Source organism: Portunus trituberculatus, chromosome 39 (assembly GCF_017591435.1).
Source record: "Portunus trituberculatus isolate SZX2019 chromosome 39, ASM1759143v1, whole genome shotgun sequence".
Taxonomy (NCBI): Eukaryota; Metazoa; Arthropoda; class Malacostraca; order Decapoda; family Portunidae; genus Portunus; species Portunus trituberculatus.
In genome coordinates this window covers 17452549-17472556 of record NC_059293.1, presented here as the reverse complement: position 1 = coordinate 17472556, position 20008 = coordinate 17452549, and the positions used below count along the sequence as shown (strand labels likewise).

The 20008-nt window shown below is 42.6% G+C and overlaps 3 protein-coding genes across 4 annotated transcripts; all 3 read right to left on the bottom strand.

Moving 5' to 3' along the window:
• Positions 1-265: 265 nt before the first annotated feature.
• Positions 266-19780, bottom strand: LOC123515514 (tripartite motif-containing 13-like). Of its 2 annotated transcripts, none has more exons than XM_045274195.1 (4): positions 19637-19780; positions 17890-18137; positions 17039-17574; positions 266-356 (listed from the first exon to the last, which is right to left on the bottom strand). In XM_045274195.1, exons 1-3 carry the CDS (start codon positions 19659-19661, stop codon positions 17083-17085), a joined length of 765 nt encoding a protein of 254 aa, XP_045130130.1. In that variant the 5' UTR covers positions 19662-19780; the 3' UTR covers positions 266-356; positions 17039-17082. The 2 variants fall into 2 exon arrangements, with proteins under 2 accessions (XP_045130130.1, XP_045130131.1); XM_045274196.1 differs by having other exon boundaries at positions 268-359.
• On the bottom strand, positions 355-14124 carry LOC123515754. The gene is made up of 7 exons (XM_045274610.1): positions 13957-14124; positions 12211-12458; positions 11061-11858; positions 10503-10981; positions 6335-6516; positions 1134-1381; positions 355-865 (listed from the first exon to the last, which is right to left on the bottom strand). Exons 1-7 carry the CDS (start codon positions 13973-13975, stop codon positions 383-385), a joined length of 2457 nt encoding a protein of 818 aa, XP_045130545.1. The 5' UTR covers positions 13976-14124; the 3' UTR covers positions 355-382.
• LOC123515515 lies at positions 15976-17078 on the bottom strand. Its single transcript, XM_045274198.1, has 2 exons — positions 16847-17078; positions 15976-16706 (listed from the first exon to the last, which is right to left on the bottom strand). Exons 1-2 carry the CDS (start codon positions 16916-16918, stop codon positions 16233-16235), a joined length of 546 nt encoding a protein of 181 aa, XP_045130133.1. The 5' UTR covers positions 16919-17078; the 3' UTR covers positions 15976-16232.
• Positions 19781-20008: the final 228 nt, after the last annotated feature.

Below are 20008 nucleotides of genomic sequence, written 5' to 3'. Positions count from 1 at the left end.
ACACAAGCAAACGAGCACGCGCGCGCGCACACACACACACACACACACACACACACACACACACACACACACACACACACACACACACACACACACACACACACACACAAACTTGGTTGACTCGTTGGGGAAAGTGTCGCGACACACACCTGCAGAGACAGCCTTGTAGCGGCGGGCTCCGCCAGCGTGTGGAGCAGCAGGCGTCCGTCACGGTAATCCATCACAGCGCGCGGGGCATTTGTTGTGTCATCTGATTCCTCTGCTAGCTCTTGTGCTTCATCTGTTAGTTCTTGTGACTCCTCTACTGCCTCGACTTTTGGTTGGCTTGATGACTGCTGCTCCTGCTGCTGCTGCTGCTGCTGCTGCCAAGCTTTGGCACCCTCTACAGCCTCAGCCTCAGCTGCTTTACTACTAGACTTATTGAGTACAGCTTCTGAATTTTTACTCTTACCAGAATGTGCTTCCTTCCCACCAGAGAAATTCTTTTCTTTTCGTGGAAGCCTTCAACCGACTTTTCAAAGTACAGTACTGAAGTAATGTTGTTCGCCTTCTTGACATCAGCCAGCAGGTCTTGAAGAGCTCTCTCAATATTTTGTAAGCAGGCATTCCTGTGAAGAAGTTTTTTTACTCGCTTGTCTAAGACATTGAAATCTGCTTTCAACCCTTTTTTATGGCTTTCAATGTTCCTGAAGATCAAATTGATTTTGTCTACAAGAGTTTGTTTTTTCTCTGTAACAAAGGTCAGTGCCAGTTTGACAGTGTGGCCCTGAGGGTGGCCCGAGTAGAGGCAGATGCTGCACAGCGGCAAGTCACAGTTGGCACACCAGTACCGGAGGTCGTCTCCATGAGTGGCACACTTGTCACACTGCAAAGATAAACCAAAACTACATTCACGTACTAAAAGGAAAGCACCACAAATATAAACGTCGTGCTGTCACTCACTCTAGTAAATATTTGTAAACATTTGTTATCTGTTATTCTGATGATAATTAAACTAAAGTCTTTCAAAAATTGCTAACTTACAAATGTAATAGTCAGTGATTACTTACATTTTTTTTCTTAAAGATTAAGTGAATAAAAAAAATATTAACACTTAAAGAGCTAACTAGAAAATGTAAACTCCCAACACTCACATCAAACTGGTTGCAAAGAGGCAAAATGTTGAGCAGTGAGTAGTTGACGGTGAGCGCCTCCACCTGCAGGTTGTTGTGTCCCGCCCTGCAGGTGGGACATTGGAAGCGGCCTTTGTTTTTTATGTCAGTCAGGCAAGGGCGGCAGAAGGTGTGGCCACAGGGCAGCACCAGTGGAGGTCTGACCTTTTCTTCGTACAGCTCCGTGCACACGTCACAGCTCATGGCGTCCCGAAACCCTCCAGAGGCTCCTATTCGTGAAGGGCATAACTAACTCTCTCTCTCTCTCTCTCTCTCTCTCTCTCTCTCTCTCTCTCTCTCTCTCTCTCTCTCTCTCTCTCTCTCTCTCTCTCTCTCTCTCTCTCTCTGTGTGTGTGTGTGTGTGTGTAAAATACCTCTACTACTACTACTACTACTACTAATAATAATAATAATAATAATAATAATACACGGTTTATCAGAATTGCAGTACCTACATACATACTTTTTTTTTTTTTTTTTTTTTACATATTAAGTTCTAGTCACCAAAACAAGCATTGTGTCAGTCCTCTAGTAAGTAGCGTTCAGTATTTGAACTGAATTCTGAAATACTGTCCAACAAGATATCTCTACCGCATTGAAAAGCCGCGTATATTATAGTTGAAGTTAGACAGGTTTCTAACGGTGTTGTATTGTTTCTACTAACTGATCATTATAGTATCTACACTATTAGCAACAGGAAAACTCTTGAGAACCCTAGTAATCTTCTACGGCCTTATATAAGAAAAAATTATAAAAAAAAGTGATGAGAGCGTGGCGTTTCAGGGTAAAGGTCTCCATTTTTAGTTTTATCTGCGAGGTACAGTAGTTCATAAGGCGCCGCGCTATGTGTCCCGTCTAGAGTCGGTTATGTACAGGTCTGAGACGAGTCACCAAGGAGAGGAGTGAGAGGACTGTCCGCACTTCGAACATTCCAACTTTTTTTTTTTTTTTTACAGAACTACTGGAAATCGATATTATTCAAGTACAAGGCCATGCAGATTACGGGATCCCATATTTGGTAACAAGAAACAGCCTTCACAATACCTGCTGCTGGCGTTGTCATTCTGGGCGCGGGAGACGGGCGTTCCTGGCGAAGTGGTATGTATTTCTGCTGCAACTAATGAACGCTGCAGGCAACAGCTACCTCTTCCTCTTCTTGTCCGTCTTTTCTGTTGTGTTGGCTGACTCTAGGACCTTGTGAGAATCATTTATCTAATCAGAAACTGATACACTTTTACTGGCAATTTATATGAGGCTAGTTTGTTTTGCCAATATTAAACTGACCCATGGAATGGATAACACATGTAAAATCATATATATATATATATATATATATATATATATATATATATATATATATATTTTTTTTTTTTAGGGAAGAGGGCCAGCCAAGGGCAAAAAAGAAAGTTAGAAAAAGCCCACTTGAGCGCTGGCTCTCCAAAGAGTAGAAAAAGTGCCAAAACCGTCAGCCAGAATTAGGGGAGCAAATGCCTCGATACCTCCCTCTTAAAAGAAGACAAGTTGTAGGAATTTGGAAATACAGATGCAGGGAGGGAGTTCCAGAGTTTACCAGTGAAAGGGATGAATGATTGAGCGTACTGGTTAACTCTTGCATTAGAGAGTTGGACAGAATAGGGATGAGAGGAAGAAGAAAGCCTTGTGCAGCGTGGCCGCAGGAGGAGGGAGGCATGCAGTTAGCAAGATCAGTAGAACAGTTACCATGAAAATAGCGATAAAATATAGAAAGGGATGCAACATTTCGGCGGTGAGAAAGAGACTGAAGACAGTTAGTCAGAGGAGGGAGTTGATGAGACGAAGAGCTTTCGATTCCACCCTATCAAGCAAAGCTGTGTGACTGGAACCCCCAAACATGCGAAGAGTACTCCATACAGGGACGGATAAGGCCCTTATACAGAGTAAGCAGTTGGAGGGCGAGAAAAACTGGCGGAGACGCCTCAGAACACCTAACTTCATAGAAGCTGTTTTAGCAAGAGATGAGATGTGAAGTTTCCAGTTAAGATTATGAGCAAAGGACAGACCGAGGATATTCATTGTGGAAGAGGAGACAGTTGAGTGTCATTGAAGAAGAGGGATAGTTGTCTGGAAGGTTGTGTCGAGTTGATAGATGGAGGAATTGAGTTTTGAGGCATTGAAAACTACTAGATTTTCTCTGCCCCAATCGGAAATTTTAGAAAGATCGGAAGTCAGGCGTTCCGTGGCGTCCCGCGTGATCTGTTAATTTCCTGAAGGGTTGGACGTCTCTGAAAGAACGTGGAAAGATGTAGGGTGGTATCATCAGCGTAGGAGTGGATAGGGCAAGAAGTTTGGTTAAGAAGGTCATTAATGAATAATAGAAAGAGAGTGGGTGACAGGACAGAACCCTGAGGAACACCACTATTAATAGGTTTAGGAGAAGAACAGTAGCCGTCTACCACAGCAGCAATAGAGCGGTCGGAAAGGAAACTTGAGATAAAGTTGCAGAGAGAAGGATAGAAGCCGTAAGAGGGCAGTTTTGAAATCAAAGCTTTATGCCAGACTCTATCAAAAGCTTTTGATATGTCTAACGCAACAGCAAAAGTTTCACCGAAATCTCTAAAAGAGGATGACCAAGACTCAGTAAGGAAAGCCAGAAGATCACCAGTAGAGCGACCTTGACGGAAGCCATACTGGCGATCAGACAGAAGATTGTGAAGTGACAGATGTTTGAGAATCTTCCTATTCAGGATAGATTCAAAAACTTTAGACAAGCAAGAGATTAAAGCTATAGGACGGTAGTTTGAGGGGTTAGAACGGTCACCCTTTTAGGAACAGGCTGAATGTAGGCGAACTTCCAGCAGGAAGGAAAGGTAGAAGTCGATAGACAAAGTTGGAAGAGTTTGGCCAGGCAAGGTGCAAGCACAGAAGCACAGTTTTTGAGAACAATAGGAGGGACCCCATCAGGTCCATAAGCCTTCCGAGGGTTTAGGCCAGCAAGGGCATGGAAAACATCATTACGAAGAATTTTGATTGTAGACATGAAATAGTCAGAGGGAGGAGGAGAGGAGGGACAAGCCCAGAATCGTCCAAGGTGGAGTTGTGAGCAAAGGTTTGAGAAAAGAGTTCAGCTTTAGAGACAGAAGAGATGGCAGTGGTGCCATCAGGATGAAATAAAGGAGGAAAGATGAAGAAGTGAAGTTATTTGAGATGTTTTTGGCTAGATGCCAGAAGTCACGAGGAGAGTTTGAGTTTGAAAGATTTTGACATTTCCTATTTATGAAAGAGTGTTTGGCAAGTTGAAGAACAGACTTGGCATGATTCCGGGCAGAGATATAAAGTGCATGAGATTCAGGAGATGGAAGGCTCAAGTACCTTTTGTGGGCAACCTCTCTATCATGTATAGCACGAGAACAGGCTGAGTTAAACCAAGGTTTAGAAGGTTTAGGTTGAGAAAAGAATGAGGAATGTACGCCTCCATGCCAGATACTAACACCTCTGTTATGCGTTCAGCACAAAGAGATGGGTCTCTGACACGGAAGCAATAATCATTCCAGGAAAATCAGCATAATACCTCCTCAGGTCCCCCAACTGGCAGAGGCAAAACGCCAGAGGCACCTTCGCTTTGGGGATCCTGCGGAGGGATTGGAAAAATAGGACAAGATACAGAAATGAGATTGTGATCGGAGGAGCCCAACGGAGATGAAAGGGTGACAGCATAAGCAGAAGGGTTAGAGGTGAGGAAGAGATCAAGAATGTTGGGCGTGTCTCCAAGACGGTCAGGAATACGAGTAGGGTGTTGCACCAGTTGCTCTAGGTCATGGAGGATAGCAAAGTTGAAGGCTAGTTCACCAGGGTGGTCAGTGAAGGGAGAGGAAAGCCAAAGCTGGTGGTGAACATTGAAATCTCCAAGAATGGAAATCTCAGCGAAAGGGTAGAGGGACAGAATGTGCTCCACTTTAGAAGTTAAGTAGTCGAAGAAATTACTATAGTCAGAAGAGTTAAGGGAGAGATAAACAGCACAGATGAATTTAGTTTGAGAGTGACTGTTAAGTCGTAGCCAGATGGTGGAAAATTCGGAAGACTCAAGAGCGTGGGCACGAGAGCAAGTTAAGTACATAGACGCAACATCCAGCTTTGGAATGAAAATGAGAATAGAGAAAGTAGGAGGGAACAGAGAATGGGCTACTGTCAGTTGCCTCAGACAGCTGTGTTTCGGTGAGGAAAAGAAGATGAGGTTTAGTAGAGGAGAGATGGTGTTCCACAGATTGAAAATTAGATCTAAGACCGCGAATATATATATATATATATATATATATATATATATATATATATATATATATATATATATATATATATATATATATATTTTTTTTTTTTTTTTTTTTTTTTATCAACACGAGAGAAGAGAGGGAAAGAATTGGCGGTCGGGGGGGGGGGGAGCATGGAAGATATCTGAACAAGTTACTCCAGGAAACGTTTCTATGAAATTCCTCGCTACCAACAGTTGGCAACATCGCCACTGTCCAAACTTTAACCCACACCACAACTTCCTCATTGTATGTTCCTTGCTCTCCACTGTGTGTGTATCTCTACCATGTATGTAAGCACTGTGCATGCACAGCTTCCACTGCTGATTGGCTGTTACTGTGGCTCTGCTTGTAACCAATAAGATGGTGCTGTGTGTGGGACAATGCTGGAGACAGAGTAGTGACAGCAGACAGAGAGACGCGGCTGCATCAGAGCCAAAAATAACCCAGTTTTAAATTTATCTCTTATCGGCAGTGGAATTAAAAATAAAATGGCCGATGCCGATATGCGTCGAAATGCTTAATATCGGCGCCGATAATCGACCTGGCCGATATGATCGGTCAATCCCTAATATATATATATATATATATATATATATATATATATATATATATATATATATATATATATATATATATATAATTTTTACACGTATCATCCATTCCATGGGCCAGTTTAATATTGACAAAACAAATTAATATATATAATTTACTTACTTATTGTTACACTACTTCCAACACCAATACTGCAGTAGCTGTCCTTACAACGCGGGTGTAGGTCACTTGCACTGGATATCTGTCCTGGCGGCACCACACTTCAGTCTCTGCCAGGTCTCGTGGGCCGCAACCAGGATATCATGAGCGTTGGACTTGCAGTTAAAGACTCAGGTGCTCACTCACGGCAGGAAAGAGTCAGAGGCACCTTTCTTTCTGGTTTATTCACCACAAAGAACACAGAGGAGTATAGCGGACGAGCGAACGTCTTCCGTCTATTGCGACCAGGCTGCAACTCTGCCCGCGGACCCGCGGGCCGCGGCAACAGCATTTCCCCTTGCCGCTCCCCGCCACCGCACTCTTCATGACTATTCACGCGACACATTAATTTCACTATCAAGCAGCTCACACTTAACCTTTCACATTATGAAGGGTAGCACCGGTTAGAGCAATCATCTAAGTACCCTAACCAACACTCATTCACGCCTCATTCATGCTATACAGCGGTGACATGTATCTGGCGGTGGTAAACACCCCCTCCCAGGCTAGGCAGATTCACCCCGAGCTCCTCGCCTCACACAACACACACACACACACACACACACACACACACACACACATTATATATATATATATATATATATATATATATATATATATATATATATATATATATATATATATATATATATATATATATATATATATATATATATATATATATATATATATATATATATATATATATATATATATATATATATATATATATATATATATATATATATATAAGATTAAAGCAAACTTGTGGGGCTTGGTCAGTGTGGTGTAGCGAGTAACAGCCGGAAATGTAGTGTTGGCAACGCTGCTCGACATTATCAAAGCAACACTCTGCCGCATCTTGCCGATGCTTCCACTATCAAAGTGTTTTCAGTTTTTTTTTTTTTTCTGTGATTTGTTTTTATTTCCGATCTCCTTTACATTGTACGTTACTCGAATTAATGCTCTCCCAACAACAACAATAACAAAAAAAAAAATCCTAATTTCCCACATCCATGACGATCGTTGGGAATGAGAGGTACGAGTAGGCATAAATTGGAGTTGAAAAAAAGAACGCAACTCGAACAAATATACATTTGTGACGGAAATTATAAATACCATCAATGAATTCACTACATTTCTCAACATAAAAACAAGCCTCATCACAGATTCCATGGTTGGGTGAAACTGTAAAATGGCCACAGGTTTCCCTTCCCTTCATATAATCACTCGCATCTACAAACAAAATTGAGTTATAAAATAACCACTGTTACCTTCTGAAGATGTCTTGATGATCCTGTTGCCTACACACAAGCAAGTCGGTGAATCTTTTGACACTCACTGTCTCCACGTCTTTCTCACACTTGTTACTGGATAGCACTAGTCACGACTCACGAAAGCTCTTTTTAATAGATTTGGGAGTATGCCGTTCACACTTGACTTCCACAGAAATTTCGGTTTTTTTTCATATGAAATGCCAAGCAGTTTTCAATTATATTTTATATAATTCAAAGTTCTTTGTATAATAATAAAATGTATGAGGAAAATGTCAGTTTCGGCAGCGTCTGGTAACCCAGCGTCGCTGGTGCAGCCTGGGCAGCCCGCTATACAGGTTCTAGACGCGTAATTTCCTGTCACTGTTACGTAACGTCCGTAATCTTACAATTACCCCTCGCCCTACATTTTCTGAGTTTCAGATGCATTCAGTAATATCAGTACGGACGCGCACATGACCATAATAAAGTTGTCAGTCCTAATTATATAACTTGCAAACGGTAACAAACTTAATATTATTGCCGCATGGAAAGGGGTCTGCCCGACGATAAGGAAACACGTAAACTAGCATAAGTAAATTGTATGTTAGTTAAGGTTTTAATGCTAAAGACCAAAACTGAAGCTAAGACGCACGAATAAGGGTAGAGACAGGCTTGATGATGGTAGGGCGAAGGAAGAAATGCGAAAATGTTTACAGTGGAAATTGCTAAGTCTTGAGTATACCTCCCCTACACGATGGGTCAGCAGGTTATCTTGTCTACTACCGTCCGTGGCAGCCCCAGGACAGAGGAGAGGGACAGAAGGGACCAGGGTGTTATAGAAGTAACATCATGAGTTGAGCTTGCACACACACACACACACACGCCGTAGTAGCGTTCGCAGGACCCGTAACGCAGAAGTGTGGTGAAGATTCTCTGTATTGTGATTATTGTCATTGAGTGAATGTGTGGAATTAAATTGTGGTGTATTCTTACTGTAGTGTGCATGTAAAAGATCTTAAGGTTAAATAGTGGTAAGCACGATAGCACTCATTGTTAGTAGGTGTTGGGTGCGACTCGTTGAGAGGCCTTTCTTTCCCTCCTCCCCACGCACTCTACCAAAAAATGGTGTCAAATCGGGTACCACTGTCCACTAGATGTAATTGGTATGTAGTGTCATGGCTTTCTCTTCTCATCTGCAGGTTTTGACCGAATAAAATACAAATACATTCGAGTCAACGTGAAGGATTTCTCTATCCTGACAATTTGATCGACATTGCCTAAGATGGCGGTAACATTCAATTTACTGATAGGACAGATTTTGACTTTTTTTTTTCAGGAAAACTAACTTCGCTCTCCCCCTTTGCATATTATTTTCTCCCCCCTTGGTTCCTCCCACTCCAAGCTGCCTGGTTCTTTCCCTCCCATCTGCCAGTACTTTTCCTCACTCTCTCTTACTTCCTTCGTCATCCAGGTTCTCTTCCTTTTCTTCACTTCACACTTTTTTCTTCCCTTTCTTTTTGTGTTTTGACTGCCTTTGTTTTGGTTTGTTTATTGCCTTGTCTCTATTTTTTTTTTTGTTTCCTCCTTCGTTATACTTATTATTTACTCTCTCTCTCTCTCTCTCTCTCTCTCTCTCTCTCTCTCTCTCTCTCTCTCTCTCTCTCTCTCTCTCTCTCTCGCTACTCTGATTTTTTTCTCTCCATGCGTCACAAATAAAATTCTCCAAGACTGAGGGAAAAAAATATTCATTCTATTAATACTAACTTAATCTCTTCTTTTTCTATACCATGTGGGCTTTTCACCGGAATTTTATGGTCTAAAGGAGGTATCTTTTTACATACATTTTATTTGAGCCCACCCGTTAGGGAACCGTTTCCCTGAGTAAAGGCGGGTTCACAAGTGTCAATATGGGACTGAAATTGCAAGTCGGTATAGTTTCCGACTGAATATCGGTGCCTAGCAACTGGAGAAACCAGACACAAAACAAGACTGATATGTTGGTCTTGTTCAGTCGATTTACGACTTTGTTTACGTTGTGACGTCACAGAAAGGTTTGAAAATGTGGTGTTCAGATGTAGAGAAGAGGTTGGAGTTGATGAGGGAAAAAGAGCACAGGGACCCTGAAAATTAATTATACAGCAAAAAAAGTTTAAGCAAATCGACGTTCGATGAGATGGCTGCCACTCTCCGATGCCTGCTTCCCTCTGTGCAGGGTGTTGTTGGAAGTGAGGACTGAGTACTTGTAATGATTTAATTCGATAGCAATCGTCATCGTCGCCAAAGGCAAAGGAAGACATCTTGTTGGGCTGTTTGTTTCCATTGACTTCCCGCCAACAAGCTGATACTTCCTAGTCGCTATGTGTGAACGTGTTCCAATTAGAAAGGATCAGTCGATACTTCTTGTGACTTGCAACTTCAGTCGCATATTGATACGTGTGAACTCGCCTTAAGGAAGCTGTACCGACACATGTTCTGTTATGTGTACCCACTCTCTTAATACTTCTAAAATAACCTATTATAAACTCGTTTTCTTTCTATTATATATTTTTCTCTATATTACAATTACCATTTTCACTCATATACGCTGTACACACATGTACTTTCTTATATTTCAATACTTTCTATACTGACAATTCACAAGTACACACATGATACAAGAACACCTCGCATATCAATCATGTCACTCATTTCAACAAGAAATATAAAATGTAGACCTGATTGTTTTATATTAAGAAAATTATCCGATCTGGCCGTTATATTAGTGAAGATCACCCTAATATAACTTACACGCTTAAAAACGCCTGGGATCTTAATATTGGTCGCCGGTCGGATATATTTGTTATTTGAATTGTTTAAGTGGACGCGATAGCAAGCTTAAGTAACACTGTGTACTATTATAATATAAGTATACATACAGTAGTAACATGAAGTAAATAGTGTTTCCATTCAGTATCAAATAAGCAAAACTATATAGGATACATAACGCCAATGCCCACATGTGTGTGTGTCAGAATTTCCAAGGGAACATCTTGCTGCCCCTTCCTCAATAGAAGTAGAGTCAGTCTTCCTGTGAGAGGCCGGGCATCACGAGGCCGCAGGATGTGATGGTGACCTCATTCACTGGGTTGTGCTGGAAGGCTGCTTTTGCCACCTTAAGGCCCGCGACCACTTTACCAAACACAGCACTCACCTTCACATTCGTTTGTCCTTCAGTGCAGATGCCAAACGCCAAGTCGTTATTTGAAGCTACCCCTGTAACAAGACCCTCAGCCTCTGGGTTGGAGTGCTGGCCGCCCCACTCCAGCCCCGTCAGTAGAGCCTGCGAGACTAACTGGTTGTTTCTATCCACAGCAGACCGAAACACGATCAAACTCCCCACTCTGTCAGAGGCCTTGGCTCTCAGTAGAGAAGGACCCATCGTGCCCATGCAGAGTGTCAGGAACTGCTGTGCTCGGCGTAGATGGCACCATAGTCTGATGTAGACTCGACCCAGGCACCTGTCACCCACACCCAGCTCCAGGAACACTTCGTGTGGCACCTGTGGGGAGAGATACTGTTACTTGTTTGTAGATAAACACGAATGGCAGACTCACAAAGGAAAGTTTCACTGCACACACCTGCATGGACATTCTTGTGGTGGCTGGCTCCGCCAGTGTGTGGAGCAGTAGGCGGCCGTCACAATAGTCTATCACTGCACGCGGGGCCTCTGTTGGTTCTTGTTGTGGCTGGTTAGAGATCATATGCATGAAGTCCCTTTCGACATTTATCGATGTTGTGGAATGATGATATTTTGATATTACTAAGCCACCTTTTCTAATAGGTGATTTAATACTATAAATCTGAGGTGACCAAAATATATTTTGTTCTGCTGCCGTATTTGCTGCCTCAATTGGCACAGATGCAGCTTCCTTCCGATCCATAGTCGTAACCGGTAGTGCATGCTCGTCTTTAGCCGGCAAGTTCTTCACCTTAACTTGAGTGTTTCCTGAAGGATCAGCTCTCTCTCCTGCTTTCTCGTCAGAATCTGCCAAACTCTTCTTTAACTGAAACTCTCCCACTAACTTTTCATAGGACAGCACCGAAGCAATGCCGTTTGCCTTCTTGATTTCATCAAGCAGGTCCTTGACAGCCATTTCTGTTTTGTGCAAGTGGACATTCTTGCGGAAAAGCTGCGTCACTCGAGCATCTACATCATTGAAGCTTTTTTTTAATTCATCTTTGTGTTCATTGATGCTTTTGAATACGACATTAATTTTTTCTTCTAATTCATGTTTTTTCTCCGTCACAAAAGTCAGTGCCAGTTTGACAGTGTGGCCCTGAGGGTGGCCCGAGTAGAGGCAGATGCTGCACAGCGACAAGTCACATTTGGCACACCAGTACCGGAGGTCGTCTCCATGAGTGGCACACTTGTCACACTGCAAAGATAAACCAAAACTACATCCAAGTCCTAAATGGGAGGCACCACAAGTGTAAACCTCTTACATTGTTACTCTCGTAAAGATTTGTAAAGATTTGTTATCAATTCAGATGAAAGTTACATTAGTCTTTGAGAAATTGCTAGCTTACTAATATAATAATCAGTGTTTATTTACTACACTCTTTTTATAAAAGATTAAGTGAATAAGAGGACAAATTTGACCCGTTTAAAGAGTTAACTAGAAAATTTAACCTCCCACCGATGGAATCACCTTTGATCAAGTGTTCTTGAAAGAACCTTGCCTCCCTCCCACCCACTCCCTCTCCCTCTCCTTCCCTCCCAACACTCACCTCAAACTGGTTGCAAAGAGGTAAAATGTTGAGCAGTGAGTAGTTGACGGTGAGCGCCTCCACCTGCAGGTTGTTGTGTCCCGCCCTGCAGGTGGGGCAATGAAATCTGCCTTTCTTCTTGATGTCAGTCAGGCAAGGGCGGCAGAAGGTGTGGCCACAGGGCAGCACCAGTGGTGTTCTGACCTTTTGTTCATACAGCTCCGTGCACACGTCACAGCTCATGGCGTCCCGAAAGCTTCCCGAGGCTCCTGTGTGTGAGGAGCATGTGTAATTCACCACGATCGTCTGCTGGTCACCCAGCCAGTCTTTCCCATTACGGAACGTGCTCAGAGCTCATACACCGAGCTTTCTGGTAGGACTGAGACCACAACACACTCCACACACCGGGAAAGTGAGGCCACAACCCCCCGAGTTATATTCCATACCTATTTACCGCTAGGTGAACAGGGGCTTGCCCATTTACCTCACCGTGCCCGGGACTCGAACCCGGGCCCTCTCAGTTGTGAGCCGAGCGTGCTACCCACTACATTATGCGGGTGTGTGTGTGTGTGTGTGTGTGTGTGTGTGTGTGTGTGTGTGTGTGTGTGTGTTCGCACCACAACAAGCATTTGAACTGAATTTTTAAATACTTTGTCCAGCATCTCTAATGCATTCAAAAGCCGCGTATATTATAGTTGAAGTTACACAGGTTTCTAATGGTTTTGTATTGTTTCTATATTAGCAAGAGAGACTCTTGAGAACCCTACTAAAGATCTGCGGCCTTATTAGAAAAGTAGTGATGAGAGAGTAAGGTGTTTCAGGATAAAGGTCTTTGATAGTGAGTGTTATCTGTGAGGTGCAGTAGTTGGAAAGGCGCCGTGCTACGTGTCCCGTGCAGCATCGGTTAGGTACAGGTCTGGGACGAGTTGCAAGGGAAGAGTATATACACATTCCCCACACACTGTTCATTCCTTCCCACTGTTATGCCCGGAAGAACCTGAGAGTAAGCAGTGTGCAAGTAAGAAGTAAGAAGAGGAACAGTGAGTTAGAATACCAGTCTGTGAGAACAATGAGTTAGTGAGAAGAGTGATAACAGCAGTGTTGGATTCGTTGCTGTTGTATGCACTTCCACAAGAAATTAAACTACATAAGTTCTGCCCAGCATATCCCTCTCTATGGATTGTTATACCAGTCTCTCGGTGACGACATCGCAGTACACGAACCCTGTGTGTAAGCAAGACACACAGACGTCCCCTACTAATTTGTTTGTAAATGTTTTGCCTAATTACCTTTATTGAAGGAAATTCACAGATTGGATGACGAGAAATTAGTTTTTATTGTGTTTTAGAATGTTTTTTACATCTCGTCAAGACTCGTGTGCAGAATCCTTCCTATGCCGTCCCAGATTCATGAAAACACCCTTGAAAGTCACAGTAACTCCCACTAATGTCTCTTACTAGCAATAGTAACAAGACAACGTATGTAGCGGTGAACGAAGGGAGTCTAGCTTGGGGATGATCTCGGAAAATATTGGTGACCGTGTGCACTCTAAACATGTTCAAGTGCATTTTCTTTCCAAATCATCTAAGATTTTACTTTTCATGTTATTCTAGTGCTGCTTAACGAGAATCATGCAACATTAACGTGAAACATAACATCAATCAGAATCAGTGACTTCTAGTATTTGGAAATCGATATTATTCAAGTACAAGGCAATGCAGATTACGGGATCCCATATTTGGTAACAAGAAACAGCCTTCACAATACCTGCTGCTGGCGTTGTCATTCTGGGCGCGGGAGACGGGCGTTCCTGGCGAAGTGGTATGTACTTCTGCTGCAGCTAATGAACGCTGCAGCTGTCTCTTGTTCTTATCTGTCGTGTTGGCTGACTGAAGGCGTTCCCAGAAAAATTGTGAGAACACTTATCTAATCAGAAATTGATCGACTTTTACTGGCAATTTATTTATTTTATTTGTTTATTTATTTATTTTTATTTATTTATTTATTTTTTTTTTTTTGTCAACATTAAACTGGCCCATGGATGACACTCTTCTAGGAATAAAATAGAATATATACAATCTCATCTGTAGGCGTTTCCCATTTTCAGATGGGGCTGCATCCATTCACTAGTCGTTTACACTGGTTGCGATCCCTTACTTTGCTCTTCCTTTCAGCTGTCTCTCTCTGAGATCCTCCTTCAGTCGGTCCTTCCTTAGGTCTCTCTCGTCTACGTCTGTCCTGCACGTTCATCACCATGACTTTCATTCCCACGTAGTCTTCCTCTCTCCTCTTCACTTGCCCGAACTACTGTATCTCCTCTCGTATCTGCGCTTTAAGTTGAGATGACATATATATATATATATATATATATATATATATATATATATATATATATATATATATATATATATATATATATATATATATATACCACTTTTTTTAAGGCAAAACACCAACTTTAAATGCAAAAATTGCATCAATAACCGTCATAGATATTAGTAAATATTATTCTGATAACACATGCATATTTATATAGACAAAAATAAAGCCATGTAAATGCCACAAATGTTTACTGAAAAATATACTAAATGTAGATCTTTGCAACTGTGGTGGTGATATGAAACAGTTCAGAAATTAGCTGAAAGTAATATTCCTTTTTTGTGAATATAAAATAAAAATTTGACAGAGAGAGAATGTGTTTAACAACAAAAGTCACAAATGAAAATTTCAGTTTCATTACACAAGACATAATCCCATCCATGGAACATTATACATTGATCCCCTCGTTCTCTTGACTTAGATTGAGAATTTCTCTGAACAAAAAACGTATTCTACATTTGCGCTTCTAGGATTTGCCTCATCCATAATTCCTTCTAACGAACTTCCAGAAGACAGACTAATAGACCTACTCTCTTCTTCCTCACTCCCTCTCCTCCCCCCCTCCCGTGATAGTCTTGTTAATGGACGAGAGTTTCAAAGGCATTTTAGTGAACGTTTAGCAGCGCATGGAATATTTTCGCCTCCAACGCCGAGTCGAGTGCATAAGTTATTGAGGCTGGTCTGTAGTTCCCAGGCATTTGTTTTGTCGCCTCTCAAACCAGCGAGTAGCATATGTCACTTTCACTCGTGGCGCACAGAGAGAGAGAGAGAGAGAGAGAGAGAGAAATAGTCCCCTTTGCTCTAAATCCACTAATTCTCCATCACATTTTCATTATCACTCCATGTCTCTAACTCCCACTCTCTCTCTCTCTCTCTCTCTCTCTCTCTCTCTCTCTCTCTCTCTGGTAATATTACATCTCAACCCTTTTACCATCTCTCTCTCTCTTTACCTTCATTTGTTTTTTATTTCTCTTTTCTCTCTCCCTTCCTGCACATTATTTCTTTTCCCTCGTTACTTCTCACCAAGTTGTGTGCTTCTTTCCCTCCACTCTGGCGTGCTTTTCTTTCTTGTCCTTGTTTCCTTTATCTTGGGTCTCTCTCATTACTTTTGCATTTTTCTTCCCCTCCTCTTACATGCATAGACCTCCTCCCTATTCTTCTGTGATCTGCCTGCTTTTGTTTTATTTATTTCTATTTATTATTTTTTCATATTTATTTTTTTTTTTTTAATGCCATATGTCTGATGTCCGGGGCACTGTTGGCTCATACGTGGCCCCAGTCTGTGAATCTCTTCAGGTACTTAAGTGTTGTCTAGATTCCAGTACACTAACTTAAAAGAAAAATGTTTATATTTGCACGATATGCCGAAGAGCACAAGATATGAAGGCAAAACAGAAAATGTAGGACAACTTTTTGTAGTGTAATTGCTTTTATTGTCTTTAATTTCTTTTTGCACCTTGAGTTATATTTTTCATGAGTAGAAAATATTGGATTAATAAACCCATTACATTTAAAGGAATGGAAACTACAAAAGCAACAAGGAAAAATATACGAGCGAATTTTCTCTAGAGTTATTGCACTATTAGCCAGTGAAATTCTGTAACAGCCACTTGCGTCTTCAGACAAGGTATGTCATCACATGAATCTATGAGCATCTGAGCGTGTTACTGCGAAAGGCCGGGTAGCACCAGGCCGCACCGAGTGATGGTGACCTCTGTAACTGGGTTGTGCTGGAAGGCATCCTGCGCCACCTCAAGGCCGGCCACCACTTCACCCAGTGGAGCATGCATAGCAGCATTGGTCTGCCCTTGAGTGCAGATTCCAAAAGCAGTGCCATTGTTGCCAGCCATTCCTGCTACAAGACCTTCAGTTTCTGTTAAGGAATGTTGACCGCCCCACTCAAGGCCCATCATAAGGCCTTGTGCGAATGACTGATTGTTTCTGTCCACAGCAGACTTAAACACGATGATATTCCTCACTTTCTCGGAGGCCCTGGTCCCAAGAAAAGATGGTCCCATAGTGCCCATGCAGAGTGCCATGAACTGCTGAGCCTGACGCAGATGCCCGAGAAGTCTGATGTAGATCCGACCCAAGCATCGGTCACCCACACCCAGCTCCAGGAACACCTCGTGTGGCACCTGTGTGGAGGGAAAGAGTTATACTACACACACACACACACACACACACACACACACACACACACACACACACACACACACACACACACACACACACACAAACTTGGTTGACTCGTTGGGGAAAGTGTCGCGACACACACCTGCAGAGACAGCCTTGTAGCGGCGGGCTCCGCCAGCGTGTGGAGCAGCAGGCGTCCGTCACGGTAGTCCATCACAGCGCGCGGGGCATTTGTTGTGTCATCTGATTCCTCTGCTAGCTCTTGTGCTTCATCTGTTAGTTCTTGTGACTCCTCTACTGCCTCGACTTTTGGTTGGCTTGATGACTGCTGCTCCTGCTGCTGCTGCTGCTGCTGCTGCTGACAAGCTATGGCACCCTCTACAGCCTCAGCCTCAGCTGCTTCAGTCTCTTTACTACTAGACTTATTGAGTACAGCTTCTGAATTTTTACTCTTACCAGAATGTGCTTCCTTCCCACCAGAGAAATTCTTTTCTTTTCGTGGAAGCCTTCAACCGACTTTTCAAAGTACAGTACTGAAGTAATGTTGTTCGCCTTCTTGACATCAGCCAGCAGGTCTTGAAGAGCTCCCTCAATATTTTGTAAGCAGGCATTCCTGTGAAGAAGTTTTTTTACTCGCTTGTCTAAGACATTGAAATCTGCTTTAAACCCTTTTTTATGGCTTTCAATGTTCCTGAAGATCAAATTGATTTTGTCGACAAGAGTTTGTTTTTTCTCTGTAACAAAGGTCAGTGCCAGTTTGACAGTGTGGCCCTGAGGGTGGCCCGAGTAGAGGCAGATGCTGCACAGCGGCAAGTCACAGTTGGCACACCAGTACCGGAGGTCGTCTCCATGAGTGGCACACTTGTCACACTGCAAAGATAAACCAAAACTACATCCAAGCACAAATATAAACTTCTCACATTCTTACTTTTGTAAATATTTGTAAAGATTTGTGATTTGTAATTTCTGATAATTGTTAATTTAAAATGTCTTTGGAAAACTGCGATGAATCAGCGTTTATTTATTATGTTTTTTTTTCTCTTTTATAAAAGATTAAGTGAATCAGATGACAAAATTAACACTTCAAAAGAGTTAACTATAAAATCAAACATTCCACAGATGGAATCACCTTCTTGAGAGAGACTTGCCTAACCTCCCTCCCTCTCCTTCCTTCCCAACACTCACCTCAAACTGGTTGCAAAGAGGCAAAATGTTGAGCAGCGAGTAGTTGACTGTGAGCGCCTCCACCTGCAGGTTGTTGTGTCCCGCCCTGCAGGTGGGGCATTGGAAGCGGCCTGACTTTCTGATGTCGGTGAGACACGCCCGGCAGAAGGTATGGCCACAGGGCAGCACCAGTGGTGTGCGTTGGACTTGTTCGTATACATCCGAGCACACATCGCAGCTCATGGCCTCTCGAAGTCCTCCTGAGGCCTCTGTAGGAGGTGAGAAGATTACTAAATTGCTATATGTTTGTGCGTGGTTATCTAGGCTCAACATTGCCTAGAGGCTGCATCATATTCAGTTACTATTAATACTTCTTTCAGCAATGCTGTACATACTTTGATGGCAGGTTGTTAGCATGTCCTTTGTTTTTCCCATACTCCCTTTCTGTCTGACGTCACGTCTTTCCCCGCAGTCCTCGCTCGCCGCCGCCTGAGGCGGGCACGCTACGCCTCCTGCCTCTCGTTTCGCTCGGTTTACACTTGTTGTGTATTGTGCTACTGTAAATACACTTTCATAATGGACTCAGGTGTCTCCATGCTACCCCTGTTTTACGACAACTACCACAAGGTGTCTAAGGCCACCTTGTCTTGCACCTCATGATAAACAGTATATACGTGTTCGCGAATGACGAATATATATTTATATATAAATATATATATATATATATATATATATATATATATATATATATATATATATATATATATATATATATATATATATATACGTATATGTGTGTGTGTGTGTGTGTGTGTGTGTGTGTGTGTGTGTGTGTGTGTGTGTGTGTGTGTGTGTGTGTGTGTGTGTGTGTGTGTGTGTGTTCAACACTCACACTATGGCCACTATGGCCTTTTACGGGCCAGGAACTTCCTCTTGGCAGTTCCTCGCCAGCTACGCTTTGTTTACAAACCGGGCAAACAAACGCACGAACACCAGCCACGCACGGCTTCCCCACCCATGGCCTCACGCCAGACTGGCTCATTTATTATTTCCTTTTGGCTACTGTCAGGGAAATTTCGTGACTTATCGTAAATCAACTATTTTTCACATCGTTTAGCGGCGACTGTGTTGACTGTGACTTACACATTTACCACCTGATGAATGTTTGTTGCATTTACTTAGTCAATAACAGGAAACGGCTTTATTACGGACGTGAGTCAGTGGCGTGCGTAAGTGTCCGCTACCGTCACCAGTTTGGGACATGTCCTGTATGACGGGGAAACTCCACGCCTCCACGGTGGCCGGGCAACAACACGCAACAATACCTCACCACCACTACTGGTCCTCGAGGTGTGGGTGATGCTTCGATCTGTACAATACACGTGTGATTATGTAAATCGGCACCATGGAGGCACACCAACACTCCGCCAAGAGCGTCGCCAGACTTGATGCTGGTGAGGGAACAATGAGTGACTCGCGAGGGGAGGAGTTGCTGATAGAAATCTACGAGTTGACTAAATAACTTAATTCTGTTTGCAAGTCTCGTGAATATTTTCATAGGCACATTAGGAGAAAACTTTTAGCCACAGTGCCAGGGCGTCATCGTCACCACCAAGGACTCCATCGCAGAACAAAGACCTTCCTAACCTTCATTCCCTTCACACACACGTCCTAAATAATCTCTCCGTCACAAAGGAATAACGAACTTTGCAAAGGTCAAATTTTAAAGGAATGCGCTTCCTGTAACAAATAAATAATTTATCGTCACCTGAAGCCGTGGGTGGTGCTGCCATGATGGGGCGGCGGGCAGGCGGGCGAGGAGCCAGCAGAGCGCTACCAAAAACACTGGCAAGATTTGGCTGCGCTGAACCTGAAGGGTTGACTACTCCCACTGACGTGAAGGGGACTGAGCTACCAGATTTTCTAGAGAAAATTGCCGGAAATTGTTTGTAGTTATGGTATGGTAATGGTACTTTGCTTATATTATAATGATTAATCTTATTTGCAGCGTTCGTAAGTTTGTTTATATTTACTGATTACAACACTGCTTTTAACAAACATGCTTCGACTATATGTAGATACTCAACTTAGTTTACGTTCTCTCATTCATTCATTCTTTTTGTCATTAACGTCTGAAAAG